This window comes from Anser anser (genome assembly GCF_964211835.1).
Source record: "Anser anser genome assembly, chromosome: 4".
In the NCBI taxonomy this organism is placed as follows: Eukaryota; Metazoa; Chordata; class Aves; order Anseriformes; family Anatidae; genus Anser; species Anser anser.
In genome coordinates, this window is record NC_139724.1 from 37,728,124 (window position 1) to 37,744,711 (window position 16,588).

The 16,588-nt window shown below is 39.3% G+C and overlaps 2 protein-coding genes across 8 annotated transcripts in view; both read left to right on the plus strand.

The window, feature by feature from the left end:
- Positions 1-11,833, plus strand: part of TBC1D9 (TBC1 domain family member 9) — a 70,218-nt gene extending 58,385 nt beyond the window's left edge. For 4 of the 6 annotated variants that reach the window (XM_083834853.1, XM_083834855.1, XM_083834858.1 and 1 more), the window contains 7 exons: positions 109-177; positions 1,061-1,301; positions 6,889-6,954; positions 7,938-8,024; positions 8,655-8,729; positions 8,844-8,947; positions 9,914-11,833. In XM_083834853.1, the coding sequence (XP_083690979.1) occupies positions 109-177; positions 1,061-1,301; positions 6,889-6,954; positions 7,938-8,024; positions 8,655-8,729; positions 8,844-8,947; positions 9,914-10,639 (1,368 nt within the window). In that variant the 3' untranslated portion in view covers positions 10,640-11,833. The remainder of the gene's footprint in view (positions 1-108; positions 178-1,060; positions 1,302-6,888; positions 6,955-7,937; positions 8,025-8,654; positions 8,730-8,843; positions 8,948-9,913) is intronic. The other 2 variants (XM_083834854.1, XM_083834857.1) reach the window with 1 other exon arrangement.
- A 494-nt stretch (positions 11,834-12,327) lies between these two features.
- The window catches only part of MGAT4D (MGAT4 family member D), a 58,144-nt gene continuing 53,883 nt past the window's right edge, over positions 12,328-16,588 (plus strand). For both annotated transcript variants that reach the window (XM_083834923.1, XM_083834924.1), the window contains exon 1: positions 12,328-13,410. The gene's annotated coding sequence lies outside the window, so the exon portion shown is untranslated. The remainder of the gene's footprint in view (positions 13,411-16,588) is intronic.

The following is a 16,588-nucleotide window of genomic DNA, read 5'->3' on the forward strand; positions in this document are numbered from 1 at the left end:
AATTAACGTTCTTTACAAAGATTAAGGTCTGACAGTTTCTGAAATAAAATTAGCTTTTCATGATACATGGGTTTCAAATCTGTATCTGTTAATGTTATGTTTTAAAAGGTACGAACTATTGTGACGGAGACTTCTTTTACTATCGATGAATTGGAGGAACTGTATGCTCTTTTCAAGGTAAAGCTGAAGTGATCCTGTGCTTGCAGGAAAAGCAAATGTTTAAATCTGATATGGGATCGGGTATTGTAGTTTTCTCAAGGCCAGGCTGAGGGTTTGAGTTACCATCAGATATCTTAATGCAAACTTGAGTTAGCTGCTAGGTTGCTGAATATCCAAAAAAAAAAAAAAAAAAAAAGTTTTAAAAGCTCAGGAAAGAAGTAATGCACTAAGTGATTTGTCTGAGGGGGAAAAAAAGGAATATGCTGATGTAAACTAATATTACAAAAAAGTGAATATAGAGGTTTTTGATCACTCTTTAGAAACTTACGTATGTCTCTCTATGCCTAAGTTTTAGAATTGATCATGGAATCATTTTATTCTACTACTGATACTTTCATGTCACACTAGCTGATTTTTGCCATTGTTAATGCTTTAACGTATTGTATGGAGATATAGCGGCATATAGTGATATCTTAGTAATTGGTTGTACATACTGGTTTACATACACTCTGGAAGTAAAGACTTCATGAGACTTCCCCTCTTTCTAACTTTGTGTGGTGAGGTTGAGAGGGATGACTGAGCATGACCTGTCTGTGTATATGCATAAGTCACAGTTGCTTACTGCTCAGTTCAAAACAGGTATTTCATGTTTCATCCATATGTGAGGCAGAAAAAGTTTTGCTTTATCTTTTTTCCTTTTTTTCTTTTTGTAGAGGGAAGTGACTTTGTGCTGTTTAGAGGAGAAATCCCTTGCAGAATTGCAAGGGCTAGGTAGATGGAAATACATCTGCTAGTCTTGTGTTAAGAGGGTGCATGTAAGAGATTTGTTCTTTTATCATTGCTAAGTGATGAGTTGTTTACAGAGGTGATGACAATCTCACAGTATTTGCCTTGTGTTCAGGCAGAACATCTGACTAGCTGCTACTGGGGAGGAAACAGCAATGCTATTGACCGGCATGATCCCAGCCTGCCTTATCTGGAGCAGTACCGTATTGATTTTGAACAGTTCAAGGGGATGTTTGCTCTTCTCTTTCCTTGGGCATGTGGAACTCATTCAGATGTATTAGCTGCACGCTTATTCAGGCTTCTGGATGAAAATGGAGACTTGCTCATCAACTTCCGTGAATTCGTGTCTGGGCTAAGTAAGGAGGAATTCATAGCACTCTTGAAATAATCTGACCAAATCAGTTTGTTTCTAAAGGGGATCCAGTCTGTCACAAACAGATGTTTTATTAGTCATCAGATAATGAGTTTGTTTGACATATGCCTGTTTTCATAAGTCAGTCACCTTTGTTTTAAGAGCTGTACATGCTACTGTGGAGTTAACTTGATCATGCCTGTGGCAGTGGTTCCCACAGAGGTTCAGGCTGGACTCAGTAGGTGCATCTAAATTAGGCAGTGGTGTGTTGCACTGGGAGAAGGACCACACACGAACAAGAACTACATACCCATTAGGACCCGATGCCCACACTGTGCATTTCACTGTGGTTCTCTGCACACCCACAGTGTGATGGTCATGGCCTCATGCCTGTACCCTGTATGTGGTTGAAGCAATGTTCACAGCTCTCCCAGGAAGCCCAGCTGAGAGCTCAGCTGTAGGTCTCCCTTAAAGTCCTAAGGGAGTGCTTCACTTAGAACCTTATGAATCCAAAGAAGAAAATTCTGGGACTGTAACAAAGAGTGTCTCTCTCTGGATTCTAAAAGCACCTAGTTCATATGAATCGGCAGCTAAACAATTTGTCATTAGGAGGTCTGAAACCTCCTTTCTGTTGTGGAGGTATCTCTAGACTGTTAACCACAGAATATTTTTCAGGATTACCTAAGAAGGATGTAAAGAAAATAATGAGTAGCTGCTTCTTTTGTGGTTTTTCTATACTCAGTGGGTGCTCGTGAGAACAGTCAGAAAACAAAAACTTCAAAAAGGATGGTGGTGTCTTTCTCTATTGTTATTGGTAAGACTTGCCTACTTTTCCACTTAATTCCTCAGCTTCTGGTGGAAAGCGATACCTTACATGACCATTTCAGCTGTGTTCTTTTTGCTTGCCACTGAAGTACATGTGCATCTAAAAGACTTAATCCAAGAAGAGGATGTTTGTGGGACATCATCAGTGCCAACATACCAAAGTGCTTTGTGGCTTAATTGGAGCCCTTTACAGCCTACGTCCAGTCTGCAACTGACTTGTTCTTGCTGTAGCTCTATTCCACCTTGATGCAACCATTTGTAGGTGGGCTTGGGTCTGAAGAAAGGCCAGCAATTCAAGATACCATCTGAAGGAAGTGGTGCTGTATGAAAGATGAATTCTCAGAGGGAACTTGTAACCTTCTAGAATTTCACTTATGGTTACATTTTATAGTTAAAGATTAAATGAAAAAAACACTACTTCACAAAACACTGCTGTCATGTATTTTCTGTGCATACCTGCCTGGATTTCCCTGATGATTGACTCACAAAAATGTCCTGCAGCTTGTGTGCTTAATGGTGTGGTTACTTCTGGTCAAAGTATTTCCTTTTGGGAAGTTTTTTTTTCTTTAAAAAAAAAAAAAAAAACATGAACCAACCAAACAAAAAAAACCAACACATTTTTCTGTTCATCTTTGAGTTATATTGCATTCTGTCGTCTGCTCCTTAAACTTTTTCGGAAATTTGGGAGTGTGTACCTTTTATCAGTGCTGCCAGCTTTAGAAAAGGGAGATAGGCAGCATTTGTTCCCCTGACTGTTCAGAAGCAATATGAATTTTGAGAAGTTTATATGCACGTATGTGGGCCAGGGGGAGGACAGAGTGAGGATGTTGGCTTTGCTTGCCCCTGAAGAAAGAAGCAGTGTTGGCAGCCAGAGAGAAACAGGAAAGAATTTACATTCTATGTAGTAGGAAAACTGGAAACAGGACAGGAGAGGGGGAGAGATGGGCATTAAATTCAAAAACAAAACCACACCCCCACTTTGTAAAGCAGAAGCTGACATGATAATAGAACAGGGTTTGGAAACATTGTCCCAGCTCGGCATAAGGGAAAGAGGTGACCATGTGGTGAAAGCAGTCCTGTCAGCAGATAGGAGAAAGCTTACTTTTTTTTTTTCCTCCTGTCTGTAAGGCAGAAAAATCCCCAGAAGCCTTGACTTTCTTTGTCTCTGGCATCAGAAAGCAAGAAGAGCTGCCTTGAGGAGAGTAGGTTGCTTCTGAGCAGTGGTCATGCATGCCTGCAGCTGTACGAGGAGAACAGCTTTTTGTCAGAAAACTGCACACGATGATCGCAGTTGCCTGCCAAACACTTGCCACTTTTTTTTTTGAGTAAAGCATCAGGCCTTACTCCCTGTAACTGACTAACATCTCAGCCCAGTCCTCTGGGTGATTTCATGGCAGCCTATTATTTGCCCTAGCTTTACTTTTTTTTTTTTTTTTTTTTTTTTTTTTTTTTTTAAGTGTGAGAACATTTAAGCATCAGGGCTGCATTAAAATCTCTTTACAGGCGTGGTAATACCTGTTCTTTTGTGGCTGCAGAATAGCTATGTGACAGTAAAACTGATTGCACACAAAAAACAGTGCGCTGTGATGCACTTCTGAATTGTATTTGAGAGACTGTTTGCCAGGTAACCCTAATGGCCTTCTGAGACATGACCCATGGTTACTGCTTGCAGGATGCTGTTAGTAACAAGCAGCCTGTTACTGGTTCAGTCAAAATTTTTTTGAACAAATAATGAGCAATGAGAACAAGGAACAACATTGAACATTGTGAACAGAAATAAACATAAACTGTGCTAATGTGTGCCTCTATAAGCCAACATGACTGAACTAAAACCTTTGATAGGCAAAGCAGACAAGACTGCTCATTTAACAAAAACACAGTTTTCAGAAATCAAGCCCAGCGTGGCATGTGTTGAAACTTAAAAATCAACTTCAACCCCGCCCCTTTTTTTCCATAAAGCAGCACATTCATGGTAACAAAGAAAGCAGTCAACAAAAACAGCATGGGATTTGTTTGAGTTTACTTTTCCACGTCCAGGGACTTAAACTTCTACAACCAGCAGCTGCTTCAGTCTGCCTCATCCACCCTATATGCCTTGGGTAGGAGAGTTACCCAAACACAGAGTAGCATCTGCTGGAGAAAGACCCACCTGCTCAATAGAGGACTCTGTGGCCTTTCTTTGTCACTGCCCTGGATGGAGAGTGTGGTCAGAGGGATGGGTATTCTAAAGGTGACCTGTGGCAGTGTCCTCTCTTATTGTTTTGTCCAAACAGCACTATTGGACTCTGGCACTGCTTAGTTGAGTTCCTCTTTCCTAAACAAACATCATATTCATGTGCCTCCTAGTCCTGGACCATGCTGGAGGATGCTTATTGCCTGCTGACACAACCCTGGCTTCTGACACATTTCCTTTTCACTGCTATTTTTCAATGGCTTTAATCCACATAGCCACAAGGATTTGCTCTCTCAAAGCCTCTCTTTGGTGCTGCTGACTCCTTCCAGCAGCTACATGAAACATAAATAAGAAGGGCTGTTCTGTGTGCCAGCACAGGCACATGGTTCCCTCTTTGACATCAGCATGAAATCCTTGGGATATGAGAGAGATGTAGTTATAACTGGGAATCCTTTTCATAAATCTTGCAGTGAACAGCTCAAGAACCTCCTACTTTAGGTGCTTCTAAGGCCTCAGCTGAGCAAAGATAGAAAAACCTGGCATTTCTTGCTGTATGTTTACCCTGTATCATGTTATTGGAAGTTCAAACAAAAAAGGTGTCTTGACCAGTTTGCTGTAGGAGTTGTGCTGCTCAGAAACAGCTGTCATCCTTAGTTATGAGCTATTTGGGATATTCACTCAGGAAGAAGCTCACCTGCAACCCCATACCACACTGGATTGAAACACACCTGTTGTTGACTCAGGATCCCAGTAAACCAGGGAGATTTCCATGTGGACTCAAAGTGGCCCCCTACCTCCCATCAAGTGTTTGGTTCTGTGCAATACTCCCTTCTTGGAGCATGTGGCCACTCCACCTTTTCAGTTTGCAGCTCTTGCTGGTCTCACGAAGAAGTCAGCACCAAGAAAAATGTGTGTCTCAAGGAGTACCTGAGTGTATTTTTTTTTCTGAAAAGCTTTTCTTGAATTATTGTGGCAGGAGAATGTTGAGAAAGCAATGTGTTAACCTCACCACTCCTCCAATGATCCTTTCGTGAACTACTGCTGTGCAAGTACTCTGCACCCTCTACATGTGTTCATGAGAGGGACAACGGAGGCCAACACTTGTATGTTGCTACTCATTTTTATATTAACAGAATAAAGTTCTAACCTGTTTAATTACTTTGTTAGTGGTCTCAAAGAAGACAGAAAAACTGTGCACGTATGACTTTATGCACAGAAAGGACTTGGCACCTGTGTAGTGTAACAGAAGGAGACTAGCCAGTCAGCTGTTCTTCCCTTTGCAAAAATTTTCTGACCTATTCCCAGGAGAGACCTAGATGGCATCTTGTCCTGCACTGTGTTGTCTTCATTCATGTACATTTTGAGGAGAAAAAGGGCCTGGCATTAGGAAGCACACATGGATCCATTTCAGGACAAAAGGAAAAAACAATGACACTTAAGCTTTTTCAATTCTCATCACACCTGGGGACAGCGAGAAGAAGAAGCCAACAGATGTCACAAGATACCCTGTGCCCTGAATGCTATTTTGGTGAATGCATCCCTAACCATTGCTGTAGGACTCAGAACTGCAGCCCGTTCCGTGCCTGGGTTATTTCATGTCACCTTTACCAGTGCAACACATCACATGGTACCTGTGTGCATAACCTAAGACATTGTTTCACCAGAAGAGAAAACATCATCTGCACAATGTGGTATACCAGATATGAACATAAGGAGGTTTTGCACTTAAAAAAGGCACCAGGTTACAAGCAAAATGGCTAATGTAGATGCACCTATTTCTTCAGCCTAACGTGTATTTATTGCAATCATAAGCTTTTCTATAGACTGTGATTGTTTGTACAGTCCATACTTTGTTGTAGTTTGCATAGCAGAGGTAGGTTGACACTGTAAGGTGAAATAAGTCTTTGCTTAACCTTGTTAATGAACGTTAATTCATTTATTTATGACTTGTATGTCATAAAAAGTATGATTTATGAGGAAGTCTGATTATAGGTCATTTCAGTACTTTCAAATTAACATCAACTTAATTAATACAATAGTCTGCAACAGACTGCTTGGATTTCATATAGCTAATTTTAGTGTAGGCCACAAAGAAAGGGTTTGAAGTGGATAGAGGGTATTGCGTAAACATCAGTTTAGCTTGTGGCTGATGAGTAGTGTTTGCTTGAATTTCTTTTTTTTTTTTTTCCCTCATAAACATCTTATTAAGTCATGTGATGTTATTGGATCCTCATATCAGGAAGATGAAGTCCACACAAAAATGTCTTCTTAACTTTTAGCTGGAGGCCTTTCTTAGTGGCAACATGATGATCACAGGATATTTTTAAGAGTTACAAAACAGACATTTAATGAAGAACCTAAGGTTGAAGTACAAAATTTAGAGTAAGTTGGTCTGTGTTGTTTTGGTATTTCTACCACAGGCTGTATGATCTTAGAATTTCACATGATTGCTTTATGATCTGTCTTGGGCTGTAAAGGGAGTATAGTACTTGCCAGAGTCAATGTAGTAGCTTCTAAATGCAATATTGTAGCAATAATAAATAGAATGGTTTTGAATGTTGAGTACTAACATATTGTATATAATACTGCTTAGGTGCAGCATGCCATGGAGATCTTACAGAGAAGCTAAAGCTGCTGTACAAAATGCATGTTTTGCCTGGTAAGTGAGTTATATTAAAATAGCTTGCTTTTTGGTGAGAACTGACATGTGGAGCAGAGTTGTAAACAAATAGCTGTCCCAATTAAAATTAATTTGTACAAATCATTTTATTTGTTTATGCAGTAGTAAAATAAGAGAGCTGTTGCCTTAGTCAGAAATGGATTTAGAAAGTCTGAAAGCACCATGCAGTCCTCTATTGCTCCTGTCACAAAAAGGCCATTTGTATGGGTTTCTTGCAAGTTTACCCGGGGCTGGTGACTTCCACCCTGCACAACAAATACAGTGTTCTTTAGGGTTTGTTACCATAATACGTTTTCTTTAACAGTGAAGCTAGCTTGAAGTGTTCCTGTGTACCCTGGTTACTTGTTTCTGTCCCCAGCCCTTCTAGCATTCCCCACTGAGCTGGTCCAAATGTTTTCAGAAAGAGACTGTTTGTTTTAAAATCCGGATCATATCACAGGTGCGTTTACTCCTTGTGCTTTGAGTGCTCACGGTTGGGTTTGCTGGAGGTAGGCTTGAGTGATTCACTAGTTTAACTAGAAACAAACAAACAAAAATTTATTAAGCAGAAAAGATCCAGTTCTAAGAATGTCTGTTCTGGTATTCAGGAACTGGTAAGCTCATACCCAATCATGATAGACTGTTTCCAGCTAGGAAGGGGTTCCTGTCCTTTTTAGGACATGCTGAGCTGCACAGAAGAATGTAATGGAAGTTAGACTTGGGAAGACAGGCAAGCCAGCCTCTGAAGGCAAAGAGTCAGACAGAGATGGATTTGGGGGTAGTGGAATGACGATAACAAGGTAGTAGTAGATCCAGTTGATTTGTTTCCCATGAGTTGAATACAGATGATCCCCAACCTTACACATCCTCACTCTATTACTTCTAAAAAATGAAATTCTAAACTCTTATCAATGGGAATATGTTCTAGTTTTTGATTAAAGTGTTGAGTTTTTAATGAAATAGAGTTTTATAATATTGTTTAGATCCATCCCCTGAGCAAGAAGAGCCAGACTCTGCTTTTGAAGCCACACAGTACTTTTTTGAAGACATTACACCAGAATGTACGCACGGTAGGCATCTTTTGTCTTGGGCCTGAAAACAACAAAATGCATTTCAAACACCTTGCCTTCTTAAGAAGCTACTTTTTTATTGGGTTATACACTGTAAGCGAACTATTTTCTGTAAAAAGAAATATGTGGCCTTTGTATGTAGTTTGGTATCCTTAGAGGTGTGTGTGTATGCTCTCGGAATAATGTCATCAGTATGTTACTATGAAATTAATTTTGTGATAACTTTTGCATAATATTTCTTGATGGAGAATGGCAATAAATATATCGACTTTCATGATATATTTGGATCACAGAACTTAGGAAGTTCTAAAAACTGGAGCCAACAGATATACCAAAATGTAGTTCAGTTGAATCTCTTTAGGTGCTGTTTGGGTTGTGGTAACACAAGCTAATAATCGTTGTACTACACAAACAAAACCCAAGATGGTCCCTGTGTTAGTATTTATATTATTATAAGGGATTTGTGAACACATTTAAGAATAAGCAAAAATCATGGTTTAGTCTTACCATTTTTACTCTGCATTTTCTGTAGTGTGAACATTTTCTTTATTTTGCACTGTACACGTGAAATGTATATATGCAGCTAAGACTACACTAATCTTTCTCTCTCCCCACCCCTCTGCTTCCTAGTTGTTGGCCTGGACAGCAGGAACAAACAGGGGGTAGATGATGGGTTTGTTACAGTGAGTCTGAAAACAGACAAAGGTATGCATACATCTTTCATTTCTTGACAAAACACTCCTTTTGAAAATGGAAAGAAGTATTAGTGTAAGGTTTCTTCATGGACTTTTTCTGCATCTCTGGTTACTTTGTTGACAGTAGGCAAGAAGAGTTCACAAGAGAATCAAAACTACCTGAGAATGTGGAGCCAAGAGAATAAATCCAAAGCAAAAAACTCAAAGGACTTGCCCAGGCTGAATCAGGTACTTCTGCTGACACGTATTTTTAATGAACTTTAAACTTCTTTTTTTTTTTTGCATACTTACAAATGTTCATACATTCATGCTAATTAAAGGTTTTATTTAGAGGCAGATGCTTTTTTTTTTTCCTTTTTTTTGACCAACACAGCAGTCAGCTGAATATAGAAGTTAGTTGTCTTCAACATACTGGCATTCAGCTCCCAAAACATCCTAAAAGTGAGATGCGCAGATAGGAATGATAATTTTTTATTTAGATCTCCAGACAGGGTGATAGGACACAGAGTATTACCAGCTACCACATAACGTCTAATACACATTACATGCAAGAAGCATTTTGCAATTTATACTGTCAGTCTTATTTGCCTTAGATTTATTGCAGTGAAGGAGGATAAAGACCCATTGGGACAGCTGTTCCTTACAGAGCATATAGGGAAGGTGTACTCCTTTTAGAACAATACTTCCTACTTTAGGTAGCCCTAAGCAAATCTCCTTCCTATTAGTCAGTTTTGAATTTTGAAAGGCTTGCATTGAACTGAGTTACCACTGCCAATTAAGAGAGTACTGCTGGTCACTTCCTTCATTTCTCATTACTTCTCATTAGTTTTATCAAGCCACTAGTTATACTTAGCATTCTTCCAACAAGAAAAGCCACCAAAATTAATGCTGTGTCTCACTGCTCATCCTCTGTTGCCCTCCTGTGGCTGCAGAGAGATATATTTATCATATATTGTAAGACACAACTAGCAGTTTATTGTAAATAGCTGAGACTGGCAGGCAGCAGCACATCTGGCCGTCTAATCATAGAAAATGCTTTCTAGACTATACATAGAGTATTTTCAATTTCAGTTTAATCATATAAACAATTGTGTCTTGCCTCCATTCCAAACTTCTTTTAAACGTATATACTAGATCTCAAAAGCTGAATTTGTTTTCTGCTATCTCATTAATGTTTCCTCCCTCTGTGCTTAGGGACAGTTCATTGAACTGTGCAAGACAATGTATAATATGTTCAGTGAAGACCCCAATGAGCAAGATCTGTACCACGCTACCGCTGCTGTGACAAGCTTGCTTTTGGAGATAGGTGAAGTTGGTAAGCTCTTCACGGTGCAGCCCACAAAAGAGACAGACAGCAGCAGTAACAATTGCAGTAAAACTATTCAGAGTGACCTGTTTCAGAAAAAAGACAGCCAGCAGTACCCCCTTGAACAGCACAAGCCGTTCCAAGGCAGCCTTGCCACCAACGATGAGGAGGCAGTTTGCACCGACAGCACCCTGGGCATGCAGATGGAAGACATTAAGCTCGAAGACTCTTCTCCCAGGGACAACGGAGCCTGTTCTTCCATGCTTATTTCCGATGACGATACAAAAGATGATAGTTCGATGTCCTCCTACTCGGTACTGAGTGCAGGTTCACACGAAGAAGAAAAGCTGCATTGCGAGGACATCGGTGAAGACACTGTTTTAGTACGGAGCAACCACACCACTTCTCTTCGTAGAAGCACTAGCATTGACAGAGACTGGGCCATCACCTTTGAACAATTTTTAGCCTCCCTTTTGACTGAGCCAGCGCTGGTTAGGTACTTTGACAAGCCTGTGTCCATGATGGCTAGGATTACTAATGCTAAAAATGTAAGGATGATGGGTAAACCAATAACCTCGGCCAGTGACTATGAAATCTCTACTATGTCGGGATAAAAGGCAGTTGGGTTTTTTATTTATTTTTTTTATTATGTATTTATTAGTACCTGGCACAGGCCCTGGTATTTTCAAAATATGATTGTTTTCACTAATGTGAAAATGTTGGGGTGCAAACTTAATTATCTTGAAATATAATCACTCTTTCTGTGGGAAATGTTACACGAATGCAAATTTTATTCAAAGTACAGAAAAAAAAATAACAGTTGTCAGTGAAGTGTGTGTATTATTAACCTTGCTGTCAATATAAAATGGTAAAGATTAGTTCTTAACTTCTAAATATAAACTTAATGCCGATATTTGTGTGCATTTTTAAAATACACATATACAGAGATCTGATTATTGGGAGGAAAAAAAAAAAAACAAAGTACCTAAAATTTAAAGGGACACTGTCAACCTGAATAGGACTTCGGGGTGAAATAAAGTTCCAGGCAGCATTCCAGAAGTATAACTTTATTTCATACAACTTTTTTTTTTTTTTAAAGAGGATAACATTTTTTAATGCATGCTTCAATTTTATTTTTTGAATACATGAAGAATCACTTCATTGATACCTGCCTGGATCATAATTTCCCCTGCTTGAGAATGGTACACTCAGAAATGAGAAGTGCATTCCGAGTCCAGCTGGCATGTCAGGCAAATGTGGTTAAATGTGATGATTTTTGCTCCAACAGGACGCAGAGCCCATTTGCCTTTCTCTGGGTTCAGCTACCTCCAGTTTTACCAAACTGAGCAGAAGGGAAGTCCTTCCCCAGCAGTGGCCACCAAGGGAAATTCTCCAGCATGACCATGCCTGGAGCTGTATTCCTAACAAGTAGACTTGGAAGCCTTGCTGTTGTGCTCCAAATACAGTGTATGCAGGTACCTGAACAGATCGGTGGAGTCCCTTTTAAAAAAATGAAAGATGTTTAAAAATAAATAAATCTATAGCTGGATCTACAGCATATATAGCTTAGCTCTTAAAACTAACCTTTACCACCAACCTATTATATCCTTGTTAGATAAGAAGTTAAAAACCTGTATTGCATAAGTCTTCATTTACAACAGTGTAAAGTAGAAATAATGAAAAAAATCTGCAAGATAATGTAACTGAATGTTTAAGTCTTACTGAGAACACTGTCACTTTATATAAAATAAATAGTATCCTGTATCAGCTTACTGAATAATATGTTAAAATGAAAACGGGAGCACCTGCACTTTGAATCCTTGCTTCTTTTATACAGATATTGAGGATTTTTTTTAATTATTATTTTGTTAGCTTTTTATAATTCATATTTGTTCAGTTCAGGATCATGCCTATATGCCTAATCTTTGTTTGCTGCTTTGAGAATAATTTCTGTAGAATACTGTTGATTTTTTTATACTCCTGTATAATGCATCCATGTAACTTGCAGATTTTAGCTGAAGCTGTGTTTAATTCTTTTGTTTTAAAAGAATGCTTTTAAACTGTCAGATAAAGTGGTTTTTAACCACAAATAGGGTAATGTGAACAAATAAAATACACTGCACAGATGTGATTTTTAACTATTAAAGTCATGCTAGAGGGAAAGTAGGTGATTGGGTTTTATTACAGAGGCAAATGATTTTGAATCTTCAACACCAGTTTTCAGAACAAAAACATTTGCTGTTTCCATGCCTTGGTATGTTTGTTTAACACTTGAATGTGTTTAATTCCATCTGCAACAAGCAACCCATGTAGGCCTTTCACACTGCCCAGCTTCTTGTTATGCTCACATTTGGTGAAAACAGTTGTTAATACTTTTTAAGACTCACAGGTATTCTATAAACCACCTGTGTTTTGCTGTAGCATACTAGACATGCTTTTAAGTTTTTATATATTAGAATGTTTTTCACAGGGTAAGCTGGCAGCCTCTCAACCATGATGGTAACAGAACTGATAATATATATCTATTCAGTAAACATATATTTATTTTGAAATTTACCATCTCATTCTCTGTATGTATATAAAGTTAATTTGGAAAAAAAAAAAGCTGTTAATCTGTTAACTTCTGAGCACTTTGAGTTAATGGCTGTGCTCACATATCCTTGTCTCAATCATTTTACTTTTCATTTCTTGCAAGTAAGTTGGTTTACATGCATATCAAATCGTGACATTAATTTGAAGCTGCAATCACTGTTCTGAAGAATATGACTTTGAGTGTTTTAACTTCATATGTCAAGGCCAGAACAGGGTGTTTTATTGTAAATGCCTGGCAGCTAAGTAAGTTATCACAGAAATCTTCAACACTTCCTTAAGCAGACTGGACCTTTTTCAGTTTGCAGACCCCCAGAATAAATCGGCAATCTCCCACACAGCCCTAGAGGTGCACAGATCGCAGCTGAAGAACATTTCATCCTGAAAGGGTTTGCCAGTTTTGCTCTACCGGAAGGGACTGGCAGTGCAGCTTTTATCCTGGAAGTTATGTTGCTGTTACAACTCCTGTTAATAAGGAGAGGCATCCACAAAGATCTCTGGTGTCACAAGGTGATTATTTTGTGCAAGATTTCCTTGCCATGCTAGCACAACTGTCTCAACAAAGTTTTTAAATGTAAGCCACATCATCATCTAAGTGTTGCTTTGCTAGAGGAAGCAGCCGGATGAGCTGATTTTCTCCAGATACTTTGTAAGGCTGCTCACCTGGCCAAGACCACACCCAATGGCCGCCTGGTAGTTGGCTATTTGATGGCAAGATCTGCTGCAAGATGATGAGAAGAAAGTTGCCGGAGTTTGTCTGACCAGCACACGGTCACATGAAGACCTTCAAGAAAATGTGAGTGAACATTTAAAGTCTTACTTGTATGCGTGGGCATGCTGTGCAAGCAAATCAGCTGATTGATATGCTTTGAGATAAAGACTGTTTTTAGTCTGTGAACTGTAGAGTTTAGTTAAGGTTGTTAATCTCGTAGATAGAAGAAAAAAGGGAAGATAAGATCTCCTTCCTCTTTGGAACTGAAACTTGTGACTGGATGCTGATAAGCTCTGCTTGTCTGATCTGGGGGAGCCTGGTGGTCAGGGGGGTGCTGCCTGCAGAGACAGCAAGTGATGGGGGAGTGGGAGGTTGTTTTATAAAGCTCTACTTTAAACGGAGGAGGGGAAAAAAGCCACTAAGAAATGTGTTATTCTAATCTACCCTTCAAGTTACTTAATCATAGTGTATGAAAGTTGAATGGTACCTCTTTCCTTTATCACAAGTATTTTACAGTACCTGAATTCTGGACATTAGAGGTAAAGGTTGCGTTTGTTGGGGTGTGTAAAGATTTGTGTCATGTAACTTCTTAGCAAGCAGATGGAAAGCTTGTGTGTTGTATTTAAACCTACTGAAAATTTGATGTCTAAGCAACTCAAAAGAGAAAAGCACCTTCAGGGGGCCAATACAGTGGCACTGGAGCTTATATTACAGTGGATGTTACGTGTCAGGCACTGCATTGTTAATGAAGATAGCAGAGGATGTATGGTGTGTACGAGGGCTCTGGGAGCAAAAGGGTGCAGTTGGTCAAACTAAGAGAGAATGCATTTGTTTGGTAAGCTGTGTGCTATGCTTGGCATTCTCTAAGCTTCTGGATCCCTCCTATCACAGATCTTCTATTATTTGTAGTTTTGCAGCAGCATTTTGAGACTATGGTAATCAGGCCTCCCAGCAGTAGGTGCAGTACAGAAACAAACAAGAAACAAAATTAAGGCAGTACACAAGCACTGTAAGCCTACAACCTGCCTAGATGAAGATGCAATAGATCAGAGAAGGCACCTGTAGCTATGTATCCATGCCTGACAGGTAGGGAGCACAGCTCACCAGTTCTCTTCCCATTTTGATTGTAGTCATGTTGATGGGCTCCAATGGTATTACTCTGCTGCTATCCCTGACAGTTTATTCTCGTCTGTTCTTTGTAATTCAGTAATATGAATATACACTGTAATTAGAAGACGCCTTTATCAGAAATGACATATTAACTGTATTTAAAAAAAAAAAAAAACAGCCACCACCTTGATGCTGTTGCATCCATTTTTGTCAGAAAAATATGAGTAGTCAGGCTTAGACTAAAACCTCTTGAAACTGAGAAAATACGAAGGAATAGTGTAGGAGTTGGTAGGCTAGCTCACCTATGGTGGAGAGTGCCTCGGTCTCCTGGCTTTTTGCATCGGACTGCAGCATGCTGGGCCTGCCTTTGGTCTCAGACATAAACGCGTAAGGCTGGTCAGGAACTAAAGCTTGCCAGTTCAGATACTTGTGGGGGCGTAAGTTTGTAGCAAGAATGAAACTGAAGCAGTTGCATTTATTACTGAGCTTTAGCCTGTAGTTCAAAGAAAAGATTTTTCTTTCCACTAGAAAATAGTGCTACAAGTCCAACAATTGTAACTTTTTAACGGTCAGTTTAAATGCCGGTTTATTCAGTGTATATATATAAAAAAAAAATAGATCAGCATGACAGATTCAGTGAAAACATAAATTAGCATGATGGCAAACAATTAGAACAAAATATGGCAGTAAACATTAAATTGGAATATGGCTAGTAATAAAAAATGTGTTACATGATTGTACCAGCAGTGTCATTGCATAAGTGTTTCAGTGCTGGAAATAGAAGGAATGAAATATGGAAAGTAAGTTACTTTTAAGTGCAATGAAAGATGCTTTCAAAAAGTGGTGGAAGGTAATCTCCCAAAGCATGTCCCATTAGAAGAGAATGTATTACAGGTTCTTCTTTTCTGGCATGCTCTATCTGTTTCATCTTCCTGAATGCGTGCTTCCTCATCCCTTTTTCTAAAACAACTGGTATTTACATAACTGACCAACTCGACAGTTGGGGTTTTGTTCATCTTGGGGTCGGGGGAGTGGGATGTTTCTGCAGTGCAAGGCTTGTTCTATGCTTCTGAAGGAAGGTGGGGGGAGTCCTACAGGTAAAATCTTGTAATTCTTATGTAGTGGTACTTTTGTACGTTAATAGAAGCATGTGGTCTCCAAAACTTGCAAGTAGAAACAAAGGCCACCTGAGAAATACAAATAGAATTTGAAAACTAAGCAAATAATTCAACGTAGCCTGTATGAAGATGAGTGCATGGTGGAAAGGGTAAAGGAAGTAAAAGATTCTTTCTTGGTTTGGGGAGAAGGAACAGCCAGACAACCAAAATAAATCAAGGTTTCCCTTTTTCTCTGGAAAAGTTTGCCAGAGTTCCAGCAGTCAAAGTTTGTTCCTGAACTTTGCTCTCCTGAACAAAAATCCTTGCACACTTAATGCAGAGAAAGCCTGTCCTAGCCATTCAAACAAAACCCTGTTGTGTAACTTTTTTATTTTTGTTTTGTTTTGCACACATTTATCAAATGGTACTGGAGGTACCTGGTGATGGTTAGGAGCTGTAATAACCACCTACTACTCGCAGCAGAACATGGCAGTGCATGGCAGTCTACCTGTGTAATATTGTCTTATATTCTATAACCTTATTTGTGATATACCCATAAAGCTACCGATGTAGTCCTGTAGCTACAGAGGCTCAGCAAAACAACTCTTCGCCTCCTCCCAACCCAATATGTTTTTTGTGTATACTATATATCAAGGAAGCGAGGCCTGCTTTTATTGGTGTGGACCAAAAGAATTTCAAGAGATAAAGGGATGCTGGTCTTTTGGGTCAGATGTAGAACAAAGTGAAAGAGGGACCTGGAGAAGCCCCTCAGCTAATAAAGCAGAAAGCATTTCCTTTCAGCTCAATGTCATCAGTCCCAGCAATATGGTGTAGCCGTGACTTTGGTTAAGGAAAACATGTTTCATGATCATGAAGAGGGAGGGAGGAAGTGTTAAAGGTCACAATACACAAAAATTTATCAGATGTGTCAAACTGACTTGTCTATTTCACAATTTTCTGTTAAAACAGATACAAGATTTCAAGCAGACTTGCATGTAAGAATTTCTCTATAGCACCAGAACGATCTTGAGAGTTTGTGCAGATCTCTCAGATTT